The sequence below is a fragment of the Cajanus cajan genome, chromosome 11, assembly GCF_000230855.2.
Source record: "Cajanus cajan strain Asha chromosome 11, NIPB_CcT2T_4, whole genome shotgun sequence".
In the NCBI taxonomy this organism is placed as follows: Eukaryota; Viridiplantae; Streptophyta; class Magnoliopsida; order Fabales; family Fabaceae; genus Cajanus; species Cajanus cajan.
Genome location: NC_138527.1, coordinates 36485232 through 36511701, shown reverse-complemented (window position 1 = coordinate 36511701; position 26470 = coordinate 36485232). Strand labels below are relative to the sequence as shown.

General features: G+C 32.8%; 5 protein-coding genes across 6 annotated transcripts; all 5 read right to left on the bottom strand.

The window, feature by feature from the left end:
• Positions 1-602: 602 nt before the first annotated feature.
• CMT1 (chromomethylase 1) lies at positions 603-6541 on the bottom strand. Of its 2 annotated transcripts, none has more exons than XM_020360913.2 (20): positions 6306-6541; positions 6108-6210; positions 5906-6013; positions 5700-5819; positions 5355-5454; positions 4988-5208; positions 4838-4903; positions 4490-4750; positions 3593-3651; positions 3402-3468; positions 2965-3294; positions 2770-2838; positions 2600-2686; positions 2386-2473; positions 1943-2061; positions 1766-1867; positions 1613-1656; positions 1459-1528; positions 1092-1195; positions 603-924 (listed from the first exon to the last, which is right to left on the bottom strand). In XM_020360913.2, the coding sequence occupies exons 1-20, from the start codon at positions 6500-6502 to the stop codon at positions 759-761; spliced, it is 2481 nt and encodes an 826-aa protein (XP_020216502.1). In that variant the 5' UTR covers positions 6503-6541; the 3' UTR covers positions 603-758. The 2 variants fall into 2 exon arrangements, with proteins under 2 accessions (XP_020216502.1, XP_020216503.1); XM_020360914.2 differs by having other exon boundaries at positions 4988-5202.
• Positions 6542-6985: 444 nt separating this feature from the next.
• Positions 6986-8928, bottom strand: LOC109800181 (uncharacterized). The gene has a single exon (XM_020360920.3). It carries the CDS (start codon positions 7994-7996, stop codon positions 7124-7126), a length of 873 nt encoding a protein of 290 aa, XP_020216509.1. The 5' UTR covers positions 7997-8928; the 3' UTR covers positions 6986-7123.
• Positions 8929-10495: 1567 nt separating this feature from the next.
• LOC109800179 (uncharacterized) lies at positions 10496-11803 on the bottom strand. The gene has a single exon (XM_020360918.3). The coding sequence runs from the start codon at positions 11587-11589 to the stop codon at positions 10672-10674; it is 918 nt and encodes a 305-aa protein (XP_020216507.1). The 5' UTR covers positions 11590-11803; the 3' UTR covers positions 10496-10671.
• An 11330-nt stretch (positions 11804-23133) lies between these two features.
• LOC109800471 (uncharacterized) lies at positions 23134-24012 on the bottom strand. Its single transcript, XM_020361252.1, has one exon. It carries the CDS (start codon positions 24010-24012, stop codon positions 23134-23136), a length of 879 nt encoding a protein of 292 aa, XP_020216841.1.
• An 847-nt stretch (positions 24013-24859) lies between these two features.
• On the bottom strand, positions 24860-26253 carry LOC109800185 (endochitinase). The gene is made up of 3 exons (XM_020360923.3): positions 25897-26253; positions 25585-25732; positions 24860-25403 (listed from the first exon to the last, which is right to left on the bottom strand). Exons 1-3 carry the CDS (start codon positions 26183-26185, stop codon positions 25031-25033), a joined length of 810 nt encoding a protein of 269 aa, XP_020216512.1. The 5' UTR covers positions 26186-26253; the 3' UTR covers positions 24860-25030.
• Between the last annotated feature and the right edge of the window lie 217 nt (positions 26254-26470).

Sequence of the window (26470 nt, the reverse complement as noted above, 5' to 3'; positions counted from 1 at the left end):
CAATAATTAAATTAAAAATATTTAACACATGAATCAAGTATACAAATTTAAAAAAAAATAAACTTGAATTAATGAAACAAAATATTCTATAATTTTTAATTTTTTAAAAAAATTTACAAATTTACTCTGAACTAATAACTTTTAATTCAATGACAATATCATTAAAATTTGATATATATAAATTATTGAATAGAATAAATTTAAATAAACTTACGTTAAATATTAAATTAAAAATTCTTGACATACAAATAAAGACAACAGATTTTAAAAATAAAAATAAAAATTATTTAATATTTTATTTCATTAATTCTAATTAACCAATAAATAAAAATATTTTATATATTGGTTTAAATTTAAATATGAAGTATTAGATAGATTTTAAATTTTTAAAAACTTACAAACTTAATTTATATATTTAAAATTTTTAATTCATCGATTAAACTGCTAAAATTTAATATAAATCATAAATTATTATAAAATAAATTTAAGATAACCTTACTCTTAAATTATATAAATCTCTCCTAATATGTATATATTAACACTTACATTATATAAACCACACATTACGCTGATCAATATCTAGATTCTAAATACATCTTAAATTTTGCAAAACAATCACCGAAAGCGAATCTCAAATCATTATAAACAATGTCAAGTGTACATACAATCATTGGTTCAACTTTTCGGCCTTCAAATTAATAGTTAGATTAGAAATGGAAAAGGTTAACATGGCAACAGCAAAGAGAACGGCAACAGCCTCAACTTGAATGGTCATCATTCTCAGTTTGGGCAAGACAACTTGGGTACTTAAAGGGGAGTGTTTTCAAAGGATTGTCATCACACAATCCTTGGCAGGCCAAACCAAATGTATATCCCAATGCAAGAGCAACAGGAACAGCAACAGCATTTCCAACTTGTATGTACCTGTATAGAAACATTCAGGGCCAAAAAGAAAAAGAATTTAGTATATGATTTAACTGGAAAACTTAATGGGTGACGATCAGACACGTAGAAAAAATCAAACTAATTAAAAAAGTAAAAATGGACCAATTCATCACTGGATTCTGAATCCTGATTAGTGCTAATCATACCTCTCCTTGATAGGCCCACAAAGTTTATAACAATCAGGAAACCCTTGTAGTCTCGCATTCTCTCGAATTGTAAGAACTCGATCTTGTGCAGGGTGGAGAATAACCTAGCAATGAAATAACATTTTCATGGAGACAATGCATAATGATGATACATGCAGAAGAACACAACCAAGAGAAAACTACCACTCACATTCGTATAAACCAGAGACATGAGTTTAATTATAAAATGCATGCATGAAAACCATTTTGAAAATAACATTGCTTGAAATGCAACACCATTAATTAAAAAAATCTGTACTGATTTTTGTATAATTGACATTAGTTTTCCAAATTAAATCAAATAATGTACAAAGCAAAAAATGCTAACCTGGTTATGAGGCTCGGCCCTTGTCACCACTGTTGGCACAATTTCATCCCACCACAAACGACCAAATGGCCTGTGTTTTTTCCCCATTATATTAAGATTTTTTATAGAAACGGACCAAAAGCATAAAAAAATTAAGTGATATGCATATACTTACTTGGAAGAGGTCCCGTGGACAAATTTCATAGCATAATCAGGGACCTATTCATGACCATAAAAAAATATACAAATTTGACAAAAATGCTTTGGTACTCAACAAAGGGTTAGTATTAAATAATCTCCCTAAGAAAAGGTGGCAAAAGATTGATACCAAAGGTTTCCCTGAGTCTAGCATCACTCTTTCAACCGATGGATCCCATTCAACTTTGTTATCCTTCACAAGTACTCCAGATAGATCTCTGAAGTTTGCACCCTGAAAATGTGATAAAAAACAATCTAAATTTAGACCGAAGTTAAAAGAATTTTCTGACGGTGCATAAGATCAAACCTTCTTCTTTGGAATCTGACAAACTCTGTCATAATCATCTTTGTTCAATTGCAGAGGACGATGATCACACAGCATTCTACATGGTGTTCTTTGAGCAGTAGCCAAATTACCCACCATTTCTTCAAAACAGAGAACGTATGATGTCAATATTCATGTTGTACATCCTCAAAACAAAAAAATATATATTCATGTTGTACGTAAACATTACATGCATGATGCAAGAAAAGAAAGCAACGTGACAAATATTATTCCCTACAGTCAACCACCACAACACGATTCTATATATAACAAAAGCAACGTAGAGCACGACGAAATATTCGACAATATCTTGGAGGATGTTCTTAGCTAATTAGTTTCGCATGCATATAGAAGAAAGCACATCAAACCAAAGTATAAATAACATAAGCATGCTCTAAAACGCAAAAACAAATATAAAGGCGAACCATTTTTCTTCAATCTAATATATTTCTGAAACTCGGTTCGAGCAACAGTTCCATACTTCCTTTCATCTTGGCTCTCATCATTTGAAACCTAATTAATGGGGGCAAAATGAAAAAAGAAAAAAAGAAAAAGGCAAGAAATGGGATAAAAATCAAACTTTCATATCAATCCAACAAACTTCATTAACAAATGTACTTCAGATCAAAATAAACATACAGGTGGGAGATCTGATATAGCATCTTCAAGTACAAGAGCATCGGCCAGCTGACAGGTTTCTTTGCTTTCATAAGCTACTGTAATTTCCTGCATTATGGAAGCTATCAGACCCAGTTGATTTTAAAATCAAAGACAACAGAGGAAATATGTCTGAATCTACCAGTCCTTACTTCAAACTCGGTGGGTACCCAACCTCTTGAAACCACCTCATGCGTTGGTAACGGATATGGAGGCAATTTCTGTCCAACAAATAGAGAAATTAGATAAATCGTGTACCTTACCATTCACAACATACATTAACCTTATCTAACCAACAGGAAAAGAATAAAAAATAAAAAACCTATAAGCATACACAATAATGTTACCTCAGTAGGACGAGCTCCCCAAAGGAAAACACGCATACGAAATTGTGGAAGGCCGTAAGACCCTGCTGCCATCATGCCCATTCTAGCTTGATAATTCATTGCCACAAGACGGCCTATGGCATAACGCCCCAGATAACCACCAGAAAACTTCAAAATATCAACGACATTCTCCATGAGGACATATTTTGGTTTCAGAAAATCAATAATATCCATGTAAACAATCAATTGCCCATTTTTTTTATCCTCTAATGGAGCTTCTGCGTTCCTGAAACGGTTGAAACCGCTTACTCCTTGACAAGGAGGGCCCCCGCAAATAAAATTAGCATCACCCTGCACAAGGGTTAGGTATCACGAAATCAATTGACAAACCTTTATAAGTGAACCAAGTGCTCGAGTGTAGGCCAAGAATTTAAGTTTATTCAAGAATGGAGACTAACAGGAAGCGGCAATAACTTTTTCTTGTATCCTTTTGTCACAAAATCTTTCAAGACCTCCTTGCAATCGCTGGCACAAACATAATTAGAGTCAGAACTTTGCAAGAATTTGGCTGAATGTGTTATGAAGCAAACAAAAAAAAAATCACAAAGCAAAGGTGAGGAGAATAATAATTTTGATGAAAAGGACACACCTCAATCCCTCTATTGGCTCCCATGTGTCGTAACTAGAATCATAACCCAACCAACGCACCTACGTGATTTAACAGCAGAATGACTGATTGATCATTAACTGGAATTTTTTCATTGCACATGAAAAAAAATATAGGAGGCTCTATTAACACTTGAAAATCGAATAAAATCAAATCCAATGAAATTGGGACATGCTGCCAAAAACTAATGTCACCTTTGAAAAACATTTGTTTTTTCAGTTTACTACTAAAGGTGTTCTTAGTATCTCAATAGATAAGAGGAGGAAGCCAGTTAAAATCAAAGTTCAAGCACCACATCAACTTAATTGGTAGAATAGTTATTGCAAATAGCAATTATTTAGTAATTTTAGTTTGTTAATTATGATTTTAAAAAAAGCGTATAAACTATTGATCGTTTAATATCAAACTATATTTCATTTTCTTTTGAAACATTAGGTCATATCAATGTCCTACATTTGTAAAAACAGTTATCTACAAATCTTATCTCAACAAACACAATAAATATAGTCATATCTATACCGCACATGTTGCACCATTTTAGGAACTGCTATCTACATTAATACAGAGAAAATTTTCGTAGCATGCTTCGATGAAATTAATGATTTATAACGCCTAATAAATACCCTTCAAGATATGTAAAAACCAAAGCCATAAATTCTATGATGATTGCATTGGATTGTACGTGCTTGCTTGGTTACAACCTAAATTGGTACTCATTCACACATGCATTTGTTTTCCCTTAGACACCAATTAAGTTTTAAAGAATAACATAAGAGGAGCAAAGAACTCTTGGTGAATAAGTCAATCCAAATAACATTAACACATTAAACTAAATATGTAAACCAATTAATGTATAGTGCAAACATAAAGCCAACATACTTTAAAATATAGTCCGGGTTTCTTGATATCATTGGGATCTCCATAGCAAACAGCTAGCAACTTCTCCACCTCAAAATCCTCAGAGTCAGATTGATTTCCTGTGTCTTCATTTTTCACATCACCGCTATCATTATCAACTCCGTCTTCATCCATGTCTGGATCAGAATCTGAACGTTCTGATCCTATCAAGTAAAACTCCTCACAAAGTTTAGCCCAAGCTTTTATTAGATTTAAAAAGTTTTCCGCAGGCTCATTTCTGACCTGATTGTCATTTTAGCAAAGCAATGTCAGCATAGGACTGAAAATATAATGACAAGTGCAAACTATGGCATATTAACAAAACCTTACCTGAGTTTCAGGGTGATTTAACTTCAAACTTTTACATGCATGTGGATTAATGTCAACGGCCCACCTCTTTAAAATCAAATACAAATTCATTATAAACTGCTCAAAAGAACAACTCAAATAAGTTTGATTGATGTAAAATATTCTACATACCGTGACAAGTTTGATGCCTGCCAAAGATGCACCCAAACAAAGCCCTGTGGACATGGCTCCACAACCAGAATACAAATCCAGCAAAGTCCACTCCGACAAATCAGAGCTGTTATTTTCATTATTCTTTCCATTAGCAAGATTATTAGTATCGTTTACAACACCATTAGAACCCGTTTCACTAGAGATTGTCGAAGATGCGTCGCTTTCTATTTTGGCTGTTTCTGGATAATCAGAGGGAACCACAAATAAGATGGCAAATTCAGCAATGTGTAGTGCAAAAACAACAGAGACTGAATCGTGCAGTTATTAAACAATAGAGACTACGAATCGTGCAGTAATTTCATTCAAAACATCATATCGCTCTTGCCATTAACGAGGTTTGAAAAGGTCAAGTACGGCACAGTATACTTCATGTTGCAGTAGAAATCACAAGACGGGATTTTTCTCTTGTTTCCGGTCAAGTCCACCTGTAACAGGCAAATTTTAAGCTCTCTCAATCTCAAGATAAATTTATAGGACATGTTAAGGTAAAGTAAACAGTATAATAAACTATTTATTCAGTAAATTCTCGTCAAATAATTACTCATTCATACGCTAAATTCCAAAGTTTATTGAAATAAGCTAGAACTCATCTTGACAATATTTTCCAAGAACTTATATAAAAATATTCCAAAGGCTCAAATATACTTTTCCAAACACCCCCCTCACGTACATGCGAAGATACTTCAACAATTTTGCCTTTGGAAACAATACAATCCAGCGGATTCGCGTCCTTTACATCAGATATAAACACCCGTTTCTTGTCAACAAGTTCACCGTGGTTTTTGATAACCTACACTTATTCAAAACCCCAAAACGAGTGAGTTCAAAGATAATAAAGATTTAAAAAGAGAAAAGAGTTAAGCCATTGAGTCTCACTGTATCCTCAGCCCTGTAAAACCACTGAGCCACAAAATATAATTCCTTATCAAGGGTTTCAAACATCTCAACAATCTTCGCAATATAATTAGGTTTATCACCTTCCGCCTGAAATAATCCAACAAGAACGTTAATTTTTTTCAAGTAGTTTTGGTTTTCGTTTTTAACATGATCTCATAGCATAGAATTGAAAAGCAAATACCTTAACATAAGCATCGTCATAGAGGCTATACAGAACTCCATCTATCTTTGCTTGACGGTAATGACGCAATGCAAGCATAACCTCACTGTTCTCGCAGGCACCTCTACAGAGTCATATGCATACATAGGTGTTAAATCGTAGTTGCCATGCAAGGAATGAAATAACAGTGAAATATAAATATAAATATAAAAGACTCACTGTTTTGAGTTTGGAGCTGAACCTTTCTTTTCAGCGTGGTAACGGTGGGGCCACTTAGCGCGGGCCTCGGTGGCCGGAATGGGCTTTCCGACGAAGCAGACGTCGGGGTTAGAGGCGGAGGGCTTGGCTTTCTTCCGGTGGGAGGGAAGAAGCGATACGGTGTCGTCGCATGCATTGGGTGTTCCGCGTTTGGCCATGACGAAAAGGAAATGAAAAAGTGAGGGAAGCAATGGTGAAGAAGAAAGGGGTTTTAAAAAAGGCACACACGCGGGAACTTGAATTCCACGTGTAGCGTGTAGGGAAGTTCAAACGTTGAGGTAAATGTAATGAAAAAAAAAATTAAGATATTTACATTTAGAATGAATTAAATTATTTTAATAATTGATTATATTTAGAATGAATTTTTGTTTAGGTAAATGTAATGAAAAAAAATTTTAAGATATTTATTTTTATTTAAATACTATAAATAACAAAATTTTATATAGTAAATCAAATTAAAAAATATATATATTGAATGTTGTAGTAGAGGTCGAACCTAGTTCTACATATATATACTATTTCAAGTAATGTTCCATAATTATTTTTTTTCATTTTCGAACAAGATTTTAAAATATTTTTTAGGTGAAATCATAATGTTTAACCAAAGATTCGAGATAATGTGAAAAATATATGGAAATATGTAGAGTATAAACACTTGTTCTATAAATTGAATTGTATAAATGTACAAATTGATGGAGGCAAAATTTTCCAACCCTTAGCAGATCCCTAAATTTTGGATGCTCTGCAGGATTTGGGGAGAAAATTATGACTAATATTTTCTATTGAGTCATCATGTTCAAAAGGCAAGCTCTCGATTTAACCATGCGCCTAAAGACGCTCTCCAATCCATTTTCAATGCTTTCAATGGCATTCTCCAATGCTTCCAATCTTTCATGTGCAACCTGCATCTTTGCAACATTACTGCCTTCACTTTGAAGGTGGCTTAAAGATGCTTCCACACTCTTCAACTCATTGGAATTCTCTTGGTTCTCTTCGCATGATATCACTCCCTTGTGCATCAATTTTGCTACTAGTAACCATTTGGTCGCCTTTGACTTTGAAGCAGGCACGGTCAAGAAAGCTAGCAAGGATTGGAAGATAGACATGTTCATTACAATCACTTCCCTAAGCACTCTAACCAAAGCAGCGAGTTGTTGGTCTTGATTCAAGAGTGTGGATACTCCAAATTTGGTCTCCATCTGCTTCAAAGATGTGATCAACTTCTTGGCATTCTTCTTCATTTTCTTTGAGAATAAGTTATATTCCGCTATAATTCTTTCAATGCTTGAATCCCCCTTTCTCCTTCTTAGAGCAGAATGAAGGGATTGAACGTTTTCCTTAATTTGTAACATGGTGTCCCTTGTGATGCCACATACATCCAAAATTCTCACTGAACCATCCAACAACTCTTCCATACATTTCTCACCTTGATGGTTGGAAATCATCTTTTGGGTTGATGGCAAGTTGAGAAGATCCTCCAAGCAAATATACAAATCTTGAAGCAAGGACAAGCCGGTGGCGATGGAGTTTGATGAGGATGTGGATGTGGCTTCCCAAGTTTTGAGCTTGTTCAGCTCTTCCTCTACATTAGTGGTGGTAGGATGAGATTCACAAGGAAAACTGTTTGAGCGAACATGGAACTTGTTTGCCATGGTTACTCTTTTTGTTACAAAGGAAGCTTAATGTTTTTGTGCTCTCACCAATTCCTTCAATCTCTATATATAGGTGCAATTCATAACTTAATCCTATTGGTCAACATAATAGGCAACGCAATTAACATTTCATAATCAACTTGAGCATGTGGTACCTGCATGTGTTCCCTAATAATTTGGTGAACTTGTCACATCTCTGCCAAACATTGTGCAGTATTATTTGTGATATAATACATGCATGATAATATTGAAATGGGTTTGTGATGCATAACTGGCATGTCCTCCGAGTGTTGGCAATCAGAAAACCTCATTAGTCATCACCTACTTTGCCTCCTTTGCTGCCACATTGCCTCTTCATTTCAAATATAAAAATGATGTTGTTTGTTTCAGTGATATCCATTACCTGGCTTGTCTCAACAGCAAGGAGCTAGAGCTGCAAAATTGTCTAATAAATGGCTCTTCTATCGATAAGATCCAGATCTTGTTGGTTATGACAAATAAATCGACAACAAATTGAGTTATATATAACGTGATTGCAATTTGGAGAACCAAAAGATAGGTCATTTAGCCTTATGTCTCCGCTTTTTATTTTACCGATACCAACTTTTTCATTATTTTGTTCTGTTTAAAACCAAAGAAGAATCCCATTCCTATATTTGCTTTTCATCATAAATCTTGTGGTACATACAAAGGACGAGTATCCTACGGCCCCATTGTTATTATGTGCTCCGGAGAAACAAGATAACGAATTAAACATGAGACATGAACCCAATCATAATGCATCTGGGACAGGGACACAACAATGAATAAGGGAAGAAGATATGTTTTATGTGTTAATACTTAATACTATTTAGAAAAGGCTAACAAGTAATATAGGCTATATGCAAAAAACTTCTCATGATGTAAAGTTGTAAACTATAACTTTCTCAAATCATTCTATTTAGCATTCACTTCCCGAACGGAGGACTTCTACACGTGTATTTACCATTCAATTTTTAATATTTGAATTATTGAATGCAATTGAGAATTTATATTTAAATTAATTTAAGTCGTAAAATTTACCTGACTTGGAAACCTGTGAGTAGTGTAGAGAGCTACAGTGGTTGATGAGATTGTGATTTTATTACATAATAATAACGTAGATGACCTTGTTAAAAATATGATAATTTAGCCTTTAAAGAAAAATGATTTCTCTTTTTCTAAAGAAAAAAAAAAATACTTACCTAATGACCTGTTATCGATTGGCTACTCTGCTACTGTGTTTACTGTGAATGTCAAATAAGATGGAGGCCCAGTGGCCCGAAATCTCTTGTACTCTGCTAGGTCCAGGCACAAATGACAGCCTAAGGAAGGGCTTATTCTGGATTTCGAGTTCTGATCCTCTTATGGCCAACTCAAGACAAAATTCATCAAGGATATGTTTTTTGAAAATGGCACTAAGGCCCATGGATATTGTTTATAGTGGGCTGGTGGAATTAGTTCCAGTGTGAGTGTACGCTTCTATTTGGCACAATTGAATTGGTGGTATGAAACTATGAACAGGTAACAGATTGCTTCAAGATTACTTATGAATATTTTATATGAAGAAAGCATTAAATTAAAAAAGTAAGTATATTCCATAAATCGAGGTCTTTTAAAAAGGTGACTTAGACAAATAAAGATGAAAGTTGTTGTCATGTCATCTGTTTTACCATTAAAGATATAAGTAGTTGTGCACTTCATTTTCAAGGTTGTACTCTCAATCACCTTCGGAATAGTGTCTAACACTAATTTCTAGTAATTTCGCTTTTATCAATACATTGGCACCATGTTTATTGAGAGGTTAACTCAGATGTTTTAGTAAATTGATGGGTTATTTTATATAATTTATCTGACAGAGGGTTATTTTTATAAAATTATTACATAAACATATTTTATAATAATGAGATATTATCTATTTTAAGTTTAAGTTTTTATAATTTTATTTTTAATCATCACTCAAAAAAAAATTCAATCATTAAAATATGTTTGTACTATATAAACTATTATTTATTATTTTATTTTATTAATATAAGACTTGTTTGTATTCTAATATAAATTATGTAAAAAAAATTGATATGGTAAAACTAAAATGCAGTTGGTATAAAAATTAGCACAACCAAGTACCAAAATCCCTCAATTTTATAAGAGTGTGCAGAATTTCTCATCTTATAAGCTTTAAAAGCATTCATTATTTTCTTTATGGAGGCTTGGAAGGAAGATCTTGTATGACGATTTAATTTACATCTTCGTCCTAAATAGTAAATAGGCAGACCTCATTTTTTTAATAGTATAAATTGAATCAATTGCCTATGTTTTACCGATATTTGTAAGCAACAGCTATTATTGATAGAGTCCACCATTGTGGAAGATGGCTGATGAACTGTTAAGTGTGTATTAGCCAAATTATAAAAATAAATAAATCTTGAACACCAGCATTAGTTTGGTAGAAGGCCTTTCAACTATCAGTTTTCAAAAATAATTTGCAAGAAATAAAAAATAAATAAACTAAAATAGGGAAATGTTGAGAAGATATAATAGAATTCTGAACCAATCATGATGTTCTTGTTCAAACATGTACTGATTTGTGTAGAGCAAACCCTTAAAAAATGGGAACTACATGATCATTCTTACATTTACAAGAGTGTATTTTTACTTTAATGAGCTAGCATATTCAGAAAGGACACTCTATTTTTCACTAAACATCTAAATATGCAATCTAATCCACCCTCAAGGCCATCAATATTAACATTCAGTGTCTCCAACACTCCTAGTGCCCTTTGAAGTTCATCATTGGAATCGCTGTTTTTCTCTCTTCTGAGAAGGGAGCAAAGAACGCTGTTGAGATCTGCAACCCCATTGGTGTTCTTCTGTTCTTTCTGGGAAGAAAACAAAACCGTTGGCTTCAACTTCGAGATCAAGGAGGACCCTTTTGTTCCAAATGTTGTTGGCATGGAAAGAAATAATAACACGGAACGTAGTATAGAGATGGTGATGGTGCTTGCTTCTCTTATCACTCTAGCCAAAAATGCTAGTTGCTGATCTTGATCCAAGAAAGAAAACGAACAACCCTTATTCTGCATTCTCTTCAGTAGTCCAAGTTGTTTGGCAATTGTCTTCTTTGCCTTTTTCTTAAAGCCATCATATGCAGAAATGCTGCTTTCAATGCTTGAATCTCCCTTTCTTCTACGTGTAGCTGAATGAAGAGTTTGCATGTGTTCCTTTAGAACCAACAACAAATCCCTTGCGGATTCACACGTGTCTAGCAATGTGACGGAGCCACATAGTGCTTCTTCTACTAGTTTCCCATCATGGTAGCGTAGAAGAGCTTGTTGAGTTTGTGGAGAATGGAAGAGTTCCTCCATGCAGTTGTATACCTCAGCAAGCACAACTAAGTCACTCTGAATTGTCTCAGCTTCCAAACAACTAGTGCTTGAGATCACAGGTTGAGAATGATTAGGCTTTAGGTGGTTTAGAAGTGCTTCAACTCTCTTTGCAACTGGGTGTACTCTAGTAGGAAAACTAATGGATCTTACCGGTTGATTTGAACAGGGAAACTTAGAAATGGTTTCCATCTTTGTTGTTTTTGCTAGAATGGTGTTCCTAGGTAACACAAGAATGCTTGAATTACAACTAGTCTTAGATGAATCTATTTATAGGAACATGGTCTAGGAGGACCTAAACATGGTACCATGTTTTATGAACGTGGACTATTTGGATTTTATGATGTGTACATGTGATGGCAATGTGGGTCATCCTAAGTTTCATATGACTTTCTGACATTTTAGGTCAGCAATTTGGCAGCACTAGAGATTTTTTTTTAATCTCATGGCCATGAGAAGAGTAACGTAGAATTTTGAGAGAATTGATGGTGTGTGCTCCCCTGTTAGGCATCAATAATTCCATCTTCTCAACCCTTTTTCAATAATATAAGATTTTTTTTCCAAATTATCATGTGTATTATTGAACTTGAAATTTATCGGCTTATCTTGTCAATTCATGTCCTAATTCAAAAGATGAGTTTGGACAGATTTAAATAATCATGGCAAGTAAACTATGAAGTGGTTGTAGTCTAAAGTTTGCACCATACACCTGGAATCTAGGTTATTGGGTTCAAGTTGCCATAATCAATTCAATTTTTGTGGCTATAAGGTGTTGTGCTGCTAGTGCATTTACTGTTACTAGGCGACAAAAGGGGGCAATCAACAATGACATTTCTTCTACTTTGGAAATTGATGTGTTTGCATGATGAAAACGTCGCAGCATGAATAATTTTAGGTACTTAAGTTTGGTGGGTGGTTTATATCCAGAATAGCCCAAAGAAAGGTGCACGTACAAGAATCACATGTTGATTGGACATAGAGAAGTTCAATCTCTTTGTTGGGTTCTTCAGCTCTTCAGATATTTGCAGGTTAAACAACATTATGTTTCAAGAGCGATGTATCTAAGAATCATATTCTCTGGCAGACACCAGTTTAGTTTAGGACTAAGAAACTTGATTAAAGTTAATCTTATGATAATTAACTTGCACATTTTTCCATCAAATTGATGAATAAAATATTAAGTCGCTTGTGTCAGGGTACTTACAAATGTTTGAATGAGAGATGTTAGTACACTTTTTAATTTTATTTTATTTTTAATTTGTAGGAAAGATTTAAATGACGCTCTAACAAGATTTTGTGCAAACCACCCTCAAACTTCCTATCATTATGCCTAATGTAGTGATTTGTACGCTTTTTAATGTTGAACACATTTAAACTAAAATTTATTAAAAATAACAGAAAATTATAAATCTCATTTTTATTTACTTAGTTTCACTTATAATATTATAGTTTTTAATAAATTTTGCTTGATGATAGGAAATAAATCGAAAGGATCATGTTGCTAACATTTTTTTGTTATTTGTTGTTATCTGAATTGTTTAATGCTATTATTTTAGTCTTTGTAATATATATATATATATATATATATATATATGGGTTATAATTACAATATAATTTTTACTAATTAAATATTACACCACTCAATACTTTATTTTAAATGTGAATTTTGTAAATTCAACCGTTAGATTAAAAGTTCATATCACTTTATATGTGTATATCAAATTTAGTTAAAATTGAACAATAACTTAAAGATAATCAAAATATTAATATTTTAGTATATTTTGAAATGAATACATTACGTCAATTTTATTTTCTAATAATGAAGTATCAAATCATCTTGAATTAATTTAAAATTTTGTATATATGATCTAAGAGTAAGAAACTTTCAATCTAACGGTTGAATTTACAAAATTCACATTTAATATAAAATTATTGAATGGTATAATACTTAGTAAAAGTTATACCGGTGTAATTATAACCTCATTCATATATATATATATATATATATATATATATATATATATATATATAATTCTATAAATTTAATTAAAAAAAAGAACTTATATCTTTCGTGTACAGCTTTATATTATTAAAACATTACCAAAGATGTAACAAAACTATTCCTTAAGTTAAAACATTCTTTGTATATATTTCACATAACATTCATATGCAATTATCTTCCTCAAATCAAAATTAAAACTCATGTATTTTATCAGATTAAAATGTATTTAATCTACATTTAAATTAAGTGATAATACTTGTTTTAAAATTAAATAAAAAAGATATACACATTTCATAGACTAGAATAATATTTAAATACTTTAATAAATTAAATAAAATTAAATATTCAGAATGTTCAGTTTGATGAATGTTGAATAAGATGAATGAATTGTTATAACACGCCATGCATTTCAATTTTCCACAAATTTAAAAAAAAAAAACTTTATTATTAATAATAGTTCTATCAGACAGATTTGTTTGCTGTAAATGATAGGGTTTTTTTTTTTCTGAAAAACAAAACAAAATCATTATTTTTTTTTAATGAAGGGTGCACGTTATACCTGTCAACATTTAGTGAATAGTGTACCATCTTTCACTAATCAACATGTCAGATCTATGTTAGCCAATAAAAATATGTCGTGTTCTATGTCTATTTTTCGTGAGCAAAAACATTTTGATAATGCTCTGTAATCGATCTGTTCCCTTTGATGCACTGCTAATTTAAACCTGTTGTTTTTTTAGAAGGCATGACATTGTCCAATTCAAAAGGGTTAAATCGGAAAAACCACTGTCAATTCAAAATTAATATCAAATGCTTTCTACTTCATATAATGTTATTTGGATAAATTTCTCTAGTAAATAAATTTCTAGCAGAAGAAAATATTTAAAATAAAATTCTGTATAAATTAAAATGAATTTATACATAAATGAAAAATATTAAAATTTTTAATATAATAGTACTTTAACAAAATAACTTATAAATAAATTAATTTAAATTTTAAAAATATTTTCTTTTCTTTTCTTAAAATACTTTTGAAAAATTTATCCGACCTTTCAAATTTCAAAGTCCGTGGTCAATGGTCTAGCAAGTTGGTTCACTATTGCATTCGATGAGGCTTTTGACTTTTGAGTATGTTTTTACGGTGATGTCTATGATGGAGAAGTTGGACAAGTGGTCCATGGATGGTGCATTTAAAATCACCATAGATATAATATTAAAAACAATGAATGGTTGAGATTGTGATTTAGTGAGAAGATATATTGTACACCTTTACACACCGGATAAAATTTCTGAATATTTTACTGGATTTTTTTTTTAAATTACCTAAAAAAAAACACGTATTACGATGACTGACGCAGCAGCTGTCACTTCCAGAACGGGCCGTTCTGAACGGGCCGTTCTGAAACCAGAACGGCCCGTTCTAGATGAAAAAATAACACAAGAATAATGCACCAGAACGGGCCGTTCTAGAAGGAAAAAAAACACGTGATAAACTACACCAGAACGGGCCGTTCTGAAATCTGAACGGCCCGTTCCAGATTTAAAAATAACATATGATTACTTAAACCAGAACGGGCCGTTCTGAATTCGGAACGGCCCGTTCTGGCTACATATTTGTTTTTTTTTTTTCATTCTACTAAATCACATTTAAAATTTAAGTATAGTTTTTCAATTGAGCGAGATATGAAGCCCCTTCCTCAATGACATCAAACATCTTATGAATAAAGGCCAAAACTAGGCCTAATAAACTTAAAACCCAAAAAGTCTTATACTAAGGCCCATAATACAAGACCAAACAATATAAACTCCTATACTACCAAATATACGAGAAAGGTGATCATCTATGTAAAGTCCAAGTAAAGAGAACCTTATGCCCATCAAACCCATTAGGCTCACTAAGCTCAAAAGCAATCAAAAGTCTAAAGGCCCATGAAGCCCAAAGGTAGGCCCAACAAGCTTAAAACCCAAAAAGTCTTATACTTAGGTCCATAATACAAGACCAAACAATATAAACTCCTATACTAAAGACCAAGTAAAGAGAACCTTAGGCCCACCAAACTCATTGGGCTCACTAAGCTCAGAAGCAGTCAAAAGCTCAAAGGCCCATGAAGCCCAAAACTAGGTCCAATAAGCTTAAAACCCAAAAAGTCATATACAAAGGCCCATAATACAAGACCAAACAATATAAACTCCTATACTATCAAATATATGAGAAAGGTGGTCATCTATGTAAAGCCCAAGTAAAGAGAACCTTAGGCCCATCAAACCCATTGGGCTCATTAAGCTCAAAAGCAATCAAAAGTCCAAAGGCCCATGAAGCCCAAAACTAGGCCCAATAAGCTTAAAATCCAAAAAGTCTTATACTAAGGCCCATAATACAAGATCAAACAATATAAACTCTTATACTACCAAATATATGAGAAAGGTGGTCATCTATGTAAAGTCCAAGTAAAGAGAACCTTATGCCCATCAAACCCATTAGGCTCACTAAGCTCAAAAGCAATCAAAAGTCTAAAGGCCCATGAAGCCCAAAGCTAGGCCCAACAAGCTTAAAACCCAAAAAGTCTTATACTTAGGTCCATAATACAAGACCAAACAATATAAACTCCTATACTAAAGACCAAGTAAAGAGAACCTTAGGCCCACCAAACTCATTGGGCTCACTAAGCTCATAAGCAATCAAAAGCTCAAAGGCCCATGAAGCCCAAAACTAGGTCCAATAAGCTTAAAACCCAAAAAGTCATATACTAAGGCCCATAATACAAGACCAAGCAATATAAACTCCTATACTACCAAATATATGAGAAAGGTGGTCATCTATGTAAAATCCAAGTAAAGAGAACTTTAGGCCCATCAAACCCATTGGGCTCACTAAGCTCAAAAGCAATTAAAAGTCCAAAGGCCCATGAAGCCCAATAAGCTTAAAACCCAAAAAGTCTTATACTAAGGCCCATAATACAAGACCAAACAATATAAACTCCTATACTACCAAATATATGAGAAAGGTGGTCATCTATGTAAAACCCAAGTAAAGAGAACCTTAGGCCCATCAAACCCATTGGGCTCATTAAGCTCAAAAGCAATCAAAAGTCCAAAGGCCCATGAAGCCCAAAACTAGGCCCAATAAGCTTAAAATCCAAAAAGTCTTATACTAAGGCCCATAATACAAGACCAAACAATATAAACTCCTATACTACCAAATATATGAGAAAGGTGGTCATCTATATAAAGCCCAAGTAAAGAGAACCTTAGGCCCACCAAATCCATTGGGCTCACTAAACTCAAAAGCAATCAAAAGTCCAAAGGCCCATGAAGCCCAAAACTAGGCCCAATAAGCATAAAACTCAAAAAGTCTTATACTAAGGCCCATAATACAAGACCAAACAATATAAACTCCTATACTGCCAAATATATGAGAAAGGTGGTCATCTATGTAAAGCCCAAGTAAAGAGAACCTTTGGCCCACCAAACCCATTGGGCTCACTAACCTAGTTTTGTACTTCATGGACCTTTGGGCTTTTGTTTTGGTCTTGTATTATGGGCCTTAGTATAAGACTTTTTGGGTTTTAAGCTTATTGGGCCTAGTTTTGGGCTTCATGGGCCTTTGGACTTTTGATTACTTCTGAGCTTAGTGAGCCTAATGGATTTGGTGGGCCTAAGGTTCTCTTTACTTGGGCTTTATATAGATGACCACCTTTCTCATATATTTGGTAGTATAAGAATTTATATTGTTTGGTCTTGTATTATGGGTCTTAGTATAAGACTTTTTGGATTTTAAGCTTATTGGGCCTAGTTTTGGGCTTTATGGGCCTTTGGGCTTTTGTTTACTTTTGAGCTTAGTGAGCCCAATGAGTTTGGTGGGCCTAAGGTTCTCTTTACTTGGGCTTTACATGGATGACCACCTTTCTCATATATTTGGTAGTATAGGAGTTTATAATGTTTGGTCTTGTATTATGGGCCTTAGTATAAGACTTTTTGGGTTTTAAGCTTATTGGGCCTTGTTTTGGGCTTCATGGGCCTTTGAGCTTTTGACTGCTTCTGAGCTTAGTGAGCCCAATGAGTTTGGTGGGCCTAAGGTTCTCTTTACTTGGTCTTTACATGGATGACCACCTTTCTCATATATTTGGTAGTATAGGAGTTTATAATGTTTGGTCTTGTATTATGGGCCTTAGTATAAGACTTTTTGGGTTTTAAGCTTATTGGGCCTAGTTTTGGGCTTTGTGGGCCTTTGGGCTTTTGTTTACTTCTGAGCTTAGTGAGCCCAATGGGTTTGGTGGGCCTAAGGTTCTCTTTACTTGGACTTTACATGGATGACCGCCTTTCTCATATATTTGGTAGTATAGGAGTTTATAATGTTTGGTCTTGTATTATGAGCCTTAGTGGATGACCACTTTTCTTATATATTTGGTAGTACAAGAGTTTATATTGTTTGGTATTGTATTATGGACCTTAGTATAAGATTTTTTTGGTTTAGGGCTTAGGGTGTAGATGTAATTTAGTAGAATGGAAAAAAATATATTATTTTGCTTTAAAAAATTCGTGTGACAAATTTGTAGTTAGAACGGGCCGTTCCGTTTTCAGAATGGCCCGTTCTGATTTAATTATTGATGTGTCATTTTTGAATTCGGAACGGGCCGTTCTGATGTTGGAACGGGCCGTTCCGTTCCATTCGTCATGTGTTTTTTTGTCATCTGGAACGGCCCGTTCTGGTCCAATATTTATGTGTTATTTGTTCATTTGGAACGGCTCGTTCTGATTTCAGAACGGCCCGTTCCGAGTGTCAGTAGCAGCTGCGTCTGTTGCCACGTGTTTTTTTTTTTTGTGGGTAATTTAAAAAAAAAATCAGTAAAAAAATCAAAAATTTAGATCCAGTGTGGTAAGGTGTATTATGGTCTACTAGTTTAGATGCATCTAAGGGTGAAAATTGATGATGCACCCATGGACCACTTGTGAAGGTGGTCTTTCAGAGAATTCACCATGTTTTGGTACTATTCGTTTTCTAATATATATATATATATATATAGATGTGAGGAGGTTATAATTACATCAATGTAATTTTTACTAATTATTATATCGCTCAATAACTTTATGTTAATTATGAATTTTGTAAATCTAACCGTTAGATTGAAAGTTCAAAATAATAAAATAAATCAAATAAACTATAAAAAATTTAAAATTTCAATTTGAATACTCTATTTATATTATATTCTATTATTTTTATTTATTCTATTATATAAGAATAAGATAAGATTAGTTAAGAATAAGATAAGATTAATATTTTAATTTTAAAATACTAGAAATCTATTTATATGTGGTATATTAATTAATATAAAAAATATAGAATATATAATTAATATAAAAATTTAGAATTATAATTCAATTTATTATTAATTAGAAATTTTTTCTTAAAAAAGTAAATAAAAATATTCTATATATATTATAGAATCATAATTTTAATTCGATTCTATAGATATATCGAAAAAAGAATATATAATAATATATCATTTTATACGTGTATATCAAATTTTGTTAAAATTGAACAACAACTTGAAAGTAATCAAAGTGTTCATATTTTAGTATATTTTGAAATGAATATATTACGTCAATTTTCTTTTATAAAAATGAAGTATCAAATCATTTTGAATTAATATAAAATTTCATATATATGATCTAAGAGATATGAATTTTCAATCCAACGGTTATGTGTGTCTTGTATAAAGTATTCAAACTCATTATAATTAGGTCCATCCTATTCACTGTGTTATTTTTTTTTTTAATTTCAAAAATATATATAGAAGAAATTTTATAAAAAAAATAGAGAAAAAAACATTAAAAACATTTAAAAAAAATGCCCGTAGAAATATAAACTTTCAAATATTTGGACAAAAGATAATACTTTAAGGGTTTTTAATTAGAAACAAATCAACCAGCTCCAATTTTACTTAATTTTAAAAACAGAAAAAACTTTATTAGCTAAAAAAAATAAGAGACTAAAAACACACAAAATTAAATTCAAAACTAAGAGTGTAGTTAAGCTCGTAATATAATATAATTAAGATATATTTTTATTGTTAATAATAAAAATTTATTTTATTATATAAAAATAAATATACAAAAAAATTCAAATTTTAAAAAAATAAAATACTTTTAGTGAAAAAAATCATTTTAATATTTATTAAAGAAAACACCACCTGATGACATGAGGAGAAAGAAATAACTAGTTAATAACTCTTGTTTGCAATACGGGTAAAACAATAGTTATATGTACATATTATTTAGCAGAATTTCGTAGATGTCCATAGGTAATAAGCAATATTCATTTTGGTAAAATTGCGTAGGAAAACTATTAAAAAAAACCCTGGCTTTTTTACTTTTCGATTTAAACAACTTGATCCTTGAGAATGTTTGCATGTGAGTTTTATATAGATTATTAAGTATTATTTAATATCTTCATACTCCAAAACAACACGGTTGTTAGAATAGTGGATTAAGCCTAACTCAACCCTACAAAACTGGCTTAACCGGCTTATAAAGTGAGGGTTGCTTTCCACTTATATTTTATTCAATTGTCTAATCTCTAGTCGATGTGAGACTTGAGTTTTTCTCAATACACCTCCTCACGTCCAGCACTATTGGGCTTGGTACGTGGATAAATGGTGGGTGACCCTTTTTAATGATCTAGGATTGACGGGACTTGGGTTTTTCCCAATACACCCCCTCACACCTATGAGGCATGCATCAATGATGGGTGACCCATTTTTAAAGTGGATCTAAATGGCTCTGATACCATGTTAGAATAGTGGATTAAGCCTAACTCAACCCTACAAAACCGGCTTAACCGGCTTATAAGATGAAGATTGTTTTTCACTTATATATTATTTAATTACCTAATCTCTAATCGATATGAGACTTGAGTTTTTCTCGATAACGGTTACTTCTACATTTGGACTTTGTCAACTAGAATACATAGAAGATGCAATCTACAAATATATTGATAAATTTATCCCTTAAAAGAAGGTTTATAATTTTTTTTATTTTATTCATACTTTTCCCCTTTTGTCTTGAAATATAATTTTTATTAGTCAAGTATTATTTGTAATAATGATATAATTAATCTTAGAAATATTAGATTGATCCCATATATTAAGTAGGGTTACAAATTACAAACGAATATAGCTAAATAAAAAATAAATAATAAAAAAAGAAATCGGTTATATTATAAATTTGTTTGTCTCTCCAGTTGAAGAAAGGATCTACTCTGAATTATAATGTGCAATATGACAATAAATATGCACACTTCAAAGCTGCATGTGATGTAACCGCCATTCATTGATTAATGATCTTCCAATGTATGATGCTAAGACTTACATGTGACTTGATTTGTATGAATTAACCAAACCCTAATCAATCATAGCTATAACTTTAAAACATTATTAAAGTTTTATGTTCAAGTTAGTGTGGCTACTGGCTAGTCATTTCTGACGCCCATATTTTATATTAATAATATGTATACTATCGTCCATTTGGTCAGCTGCACCTTCATTAAAACTCGTGATTTGATTCATTAAGATATAGAAAATATAAATCTTAGTACTTATCAATCTAAAGACACAATATAATAGTTTACATCCATTTTCCAGTAACTTCACATGAATAAATATTTATAAGAGCTTTTCTTTATTAAGTTATAACTAGAGCTTTGATGAAATGTTCTCTAGTTTCATTAAATCTTAAATACATTTTGTTTTTAACTGCACCTTAAATTTTGCAAGACCATTACAAAAGCGAACCTTATAATATATCATTATAAACAATGTTGTACATACACAGACATTTTTACAACTTTTACCAACAAAAAAAAATAGAAAGTTAAAATAGAAATGGAAAAGTTTAACATAATGGCAGAGAGAAGGGAACAATCTCAACTTGAATCGTCATCATTCTCAGTTTGGGCAAGACAATTGAGGGCCAAAAAATAAAAGAATTTAGTATATGATTTCACTGAAAAACTTAATAAGTGACAAAAATTGATAATGGGCCAGTACGTCGTTGGGTTCTGAATCCAGCAAAGTGCTAAACACACCTCTCCTTCACAGGCCCACAAAATATTTAGCAATTAGAAAACCCTTGTAGTCTCGCATCCTCTCAATTTTAAGTAGTCGATTTTGTGAAGGGTGGAGAATGACCTAACAATAAAATAAAATCTTCATTGAGACATTGCATAACGATACAGGCAGAAAACAAAACCAAGAAGAAAAAAAACTACTAATCACATACATATAACCAATGGTAATACGTACGATTTCAATTGATAAATGCATGCATGGAAACTATTTTGTAGATATATAGCTTTATTTGAAATGCAACATCATTAATTAAAAGAATCTGTGTTGATATATTTGCATTAGTGGCATTTGCTTGAATCAAATAATGTATAAAGTGAAAAATACTAATATGATTGTGAGGCTGAGCCCTTGCCACTACTATTGACACAATTTCATCCCACCGCAAAGGACCAAATGGCTTGTGTTTTTACCCCAGTAAATTATTTAAGTGAAATGTATATACTTACTTAAAGAGTTGCTGCGGACAAATTTCACTTATTTTAAGAAATTTATCTTCCAATTATGAAATGATAATAATGAGGACACCAAAGTTTCATCTTAAGATCTTACATATATTATCTCAACTCTTATCACATTTTAGTTACTAATTCTTGATGTTCAACAAACAATTAATTTTTAGGTGAAAAAAAATATTGATAGGTAAATCATCATTAAAAAAAGAGTAATGCGACTAAAATTTTTATTATTGCTTGTTTATTTGTTTTTATTACAAATAAAAATCTCATTGGCACGGGTAATTAAATCCTTTTGCTCTACTAGTTAGGATTCGACATTGAATCCGATTTTCTTTATTCTTTATATTTTTTATCTTGCATATTTACGTTGGAGATGTGTTACACGATCCGTAATCCTATTATAAATCTTCAAAAGGGTTCTGATTAATTATGTTTTTATATGAGATTGTGTTTTCTCCTAATCTAAACTTTTGATTAACCAAAAAAAAATTCCCATTACAAACACATTGGATTGAAATATTATCATTATAAGTATATAAGGTTTTAATTATATATATGGTTTAATTCATCATTATAAGCATATAATGTTTTTTTTTTGCTGAACTAATGATTTATTTATATATATATGGTTTAATTTAATAAATATAAAAACAGAAGTCAAATTGAACGGAACACAATTTTATTTTAGAACTAATAATTTATTTATTTATATATGGTTTAATTTCATAAATAAATGTAAAAACAGAAGGCTAATTGAACGAAAGACAATTTTTATTATAAACGAGGTTAAAAGGAAGTGTTCAGTTCTCTGATTTTATTAATAGCTAGGCTTTTGCAGTGTTGTTTGGTTAGGGCAATATCAAAGTCAATCAATTGCAATCTTAACCGTGATTCGTCATAGTAATAAAGGAGTACTATAACTTCAAACCATACATATCTGTAACAGTTTTTTTCCTTCAAATTTTGTAATCATTATTTTGTGGAAAACAAGGACCTTATCATGGTTCTATCACCCCAAAAGAAGTGTAACCAATCGCACTATCATCATCTATATCGTGACAAATTTCATCCTGATCCTACCAAATTAGAAAACAAAACATTTTCAAAGTCGCAAAACAAAAGTACAACATTCTGACATTTACAGTACAAAAATTCAAAATTTTGTAAGAAGGTTAAGAAGTGACACTCTTTGTTGTATCATGCACCTAAAGAGGCAATCTAATCCCTCCTCCAATTCTCTAATACTCCCCTCTACTTCCCCTAATCTCCTCTTCACAATTTGTACATCACTCTTAGCATCAATTTTCTTAAAACGTCTATGGAAGGAGCATAGAGCAATATCAATGTCCCCCATCTCATTGATCACCCTCTTTTCCTTATCATCTCTAGTGGACACTATTCTTCCCAACAATGACCTCCCACTATTGCTTAACACGGGTGCACACATGAAAAGTAATAGTTTCTTGAAAAACAAGATGGTGATTTTGCTTATTTCTCTTAGAACATTGATCACCATTGGTACATGGTGGTCTATATCCAAGAGAGGGCATGAACAAGACTTAAAACAATTTTCCATTGTCTTAAGTGCTTTGAGCCTTTTTGTGATGTCTTTTCTTGCCCTTTTCCTAAAACAAATGTAAGCACAAATCTGGTTATTGACACTTGAGTCCACACCCTTTCTGCGTAGGGCTGATTGGAGCTCTAGTACGTGCTCCTTCATCAGTGACAACAATTCTCTTGCTGATCCACACGTGTCCAGCAAACCAACTGACATGTCAAGTGGCTTCTCCACATGCTTTTCATGGTGTAGAAGAGCTTGTTGAGTGTGTGGACAACCAACAAGCTCCTCCACACAATTGTACAACCCTGTGAGCCCTGCTAAACCTGATTTGATAGCCTCAGTTTGAGAATGTGATGATGAAGCTTCCCATGTTTTAAGCCTCTTTAGCTCTTTTTCAATCTTGGGTAGTGAAGGGTGTAGCCTACAAGGCAAGCTAATGGATCTAACATGGTAGTGAAATTCCTTAGCCATTTTTTCTATGTTGCTAATTTGTTCTGAATTACTTAGGTTTGGAACAAGACATATATATAAACATAGGATGAGACCACTATAGACCCTGTATGCCAAGTAATATGTTGTGTTCTAATACTACAATTAAGTATACTCTTACCAATATTGAAGATTTTATTATCATTTTTTGGCCAACAATTTTCAGTACCAAATGTTTTCTTTAATCTCTTGGTCATTTCAGTGGCAACATATGGTGTATAACAAATTGTTTAGGTGCCTGTAAGTGCAGACATGTACTAATTGGAGGAGTAGCATTCTCACTTGTCTCCCCAATAATTAACAGTAGAATCTGATCCAAAGATACAATTCACGAATTCCACAAGCTGGCAGTGCATGATTGTCTTGTTTTTAATGATGATAAAATATAACTGTGTAAATGAAAGAGGATTAGTAATTGTGAAACGAAAATGACAAACAAAGCAGGATCTAGCACGAAATATAGACTAAGAATCTAGGTTTTGGTATGGGGAGGTATAGGGTTATTCCGTCTAACTTTAATAATGCAAATGCATTTTTCGTGTTTGGGTATTTAATTCTAAACTTTTATTCCATGTGCTGGAAGATTCGAGTCAAATTGTGTTTGTATCCCTGAAGAAGGTACGTACAACAAAATACTATGGTCATGCAAAACAGGGTAATCTTGTTCTCGCTTAAAATTCTAACAATAATTTTTTTTAATAAAGAAGAAAGAGAGAAATTTATAGGATAAGATCAATTATATGAGAGTTTAAAAAAAATATATGGAAAAAGTATAGTAATTCATGCTAGGATAGAGGCTTTAACTCATTTGGCAGTATCGTTTACCATATTATTATTGCCAGCATGCGCCTGTAAATTTTTAATTTATTATTGCAATACCCTCAACAGTAGCTTTCATTACATAGACAAGTTTATTGAAAACCACAGAACACGGGGCAACATTCTTATTCTTATTACTACTTAACCTGTGGCAAACACAAGCAAGAAGTCCAAGCCCAACTTATCCACCAAAGGGCCTCTGATCTCTGCAATTCAAGTTGGGCCCATACGTGATCCCCAAAATGTCACAGTACCTTTTGTAATACCCAATCCTATCCCCTGAAGCAGGAGTAGGACCCTTCCCACATTCAAGCCCACCATTGATGATGTTGGTGATGACCCCATAACCTGGCACTCTATTAGCTGCTCTGTCAGCTGCAGATGGGTTCCACCTGTTAGTGATCACATCATGGCATGAAGGCTTGTTACCCTGTGGTGTCATCCAGAACCATATTGCTGTCTTGAATGATATCACTGCATCTCGTGCTACCAAGTCTGGATTGTTTATCAAGTCCACTCCCAAGGCTCTTCCAGCTTGAGCATAGTTGTAGTTACTACATATTTGTCAAAAACATTGATAAACAACATAGTAGTCACTAACTAACTGTGTGACAAAAATAATGTTCCATAACATGTGGGACACTATTATGGAACTTAGTAAAATAACTTAAAATGACCCTTATTATGAGATCAAGAAATCAAAATAGTGCATGTTGTTTATTTTATACTACTTACTGGGTGAGTTGAATGGGTCCTCGGCCATAATATGATTTTCCTTGGGGACATGGTGCATTGGGATCACAGTACTTGTTGGATTTATCTCTTTCAGTCACAAAGCAATAACCCCAAGCATATGGTCCATCTGATGAACCTGCCGCTCCTCCTGTATCACACACCACATTAATAAAGAGTAATTTAAAATTTTACATGTCACATATATTTTAGAAACTAAGGAAAAATTTAGTAAAATAATGCATGGTGTATGACATGGTGTGTTGGACATTTTGTTATGCATATTATTAGCGATTAACGAGTGATTGATATAACCTGTGGTTTCGTGAGAGGTTTGGGCCAAGAAAGCTGCAACCTCCCTCTTACGAGTGTTGGAATCACCCGTGGTGCCAAACCCACCAAAGGATCTAGCAGCGGTCACAAAAGCATTGTACGAAAAGAATCCCTTTCCCTCACAAGCTGGATCGTTTCGGTGCTTCAACAATTGCTCAAATAGAGAAGCACCGATCACGCTTCCAACATCGTCCCCAGCAACACTAGGGAACTCCGAAGAGGTAACAAGGACACAAGCTAAGGTTAAGGCAATGATAGTGTCTAACTTCATATTTGTGATGTTATGAGTACTCAAAGTAGTAAGTGTGTGTGTTGTGTGCTTTGTAGGTGAGAGTTTGTAGGTATATATATAGTGACAATTGAAACCCAAAAAAATATATGGTGACAATCTTCGTGGTTTGTCTTTCCTTAACTTCCGTTCTTGAAATAGACTATGTGACATCATGTTGAAAAATATCTAGCACTGGAGTTTGTGTTTGTGGAAATTTAGGACGAACGACTTCTTTCACGCACTAAGTATTTAGTTTTTTTCTTTCGGCCATCATTTCATGCACTA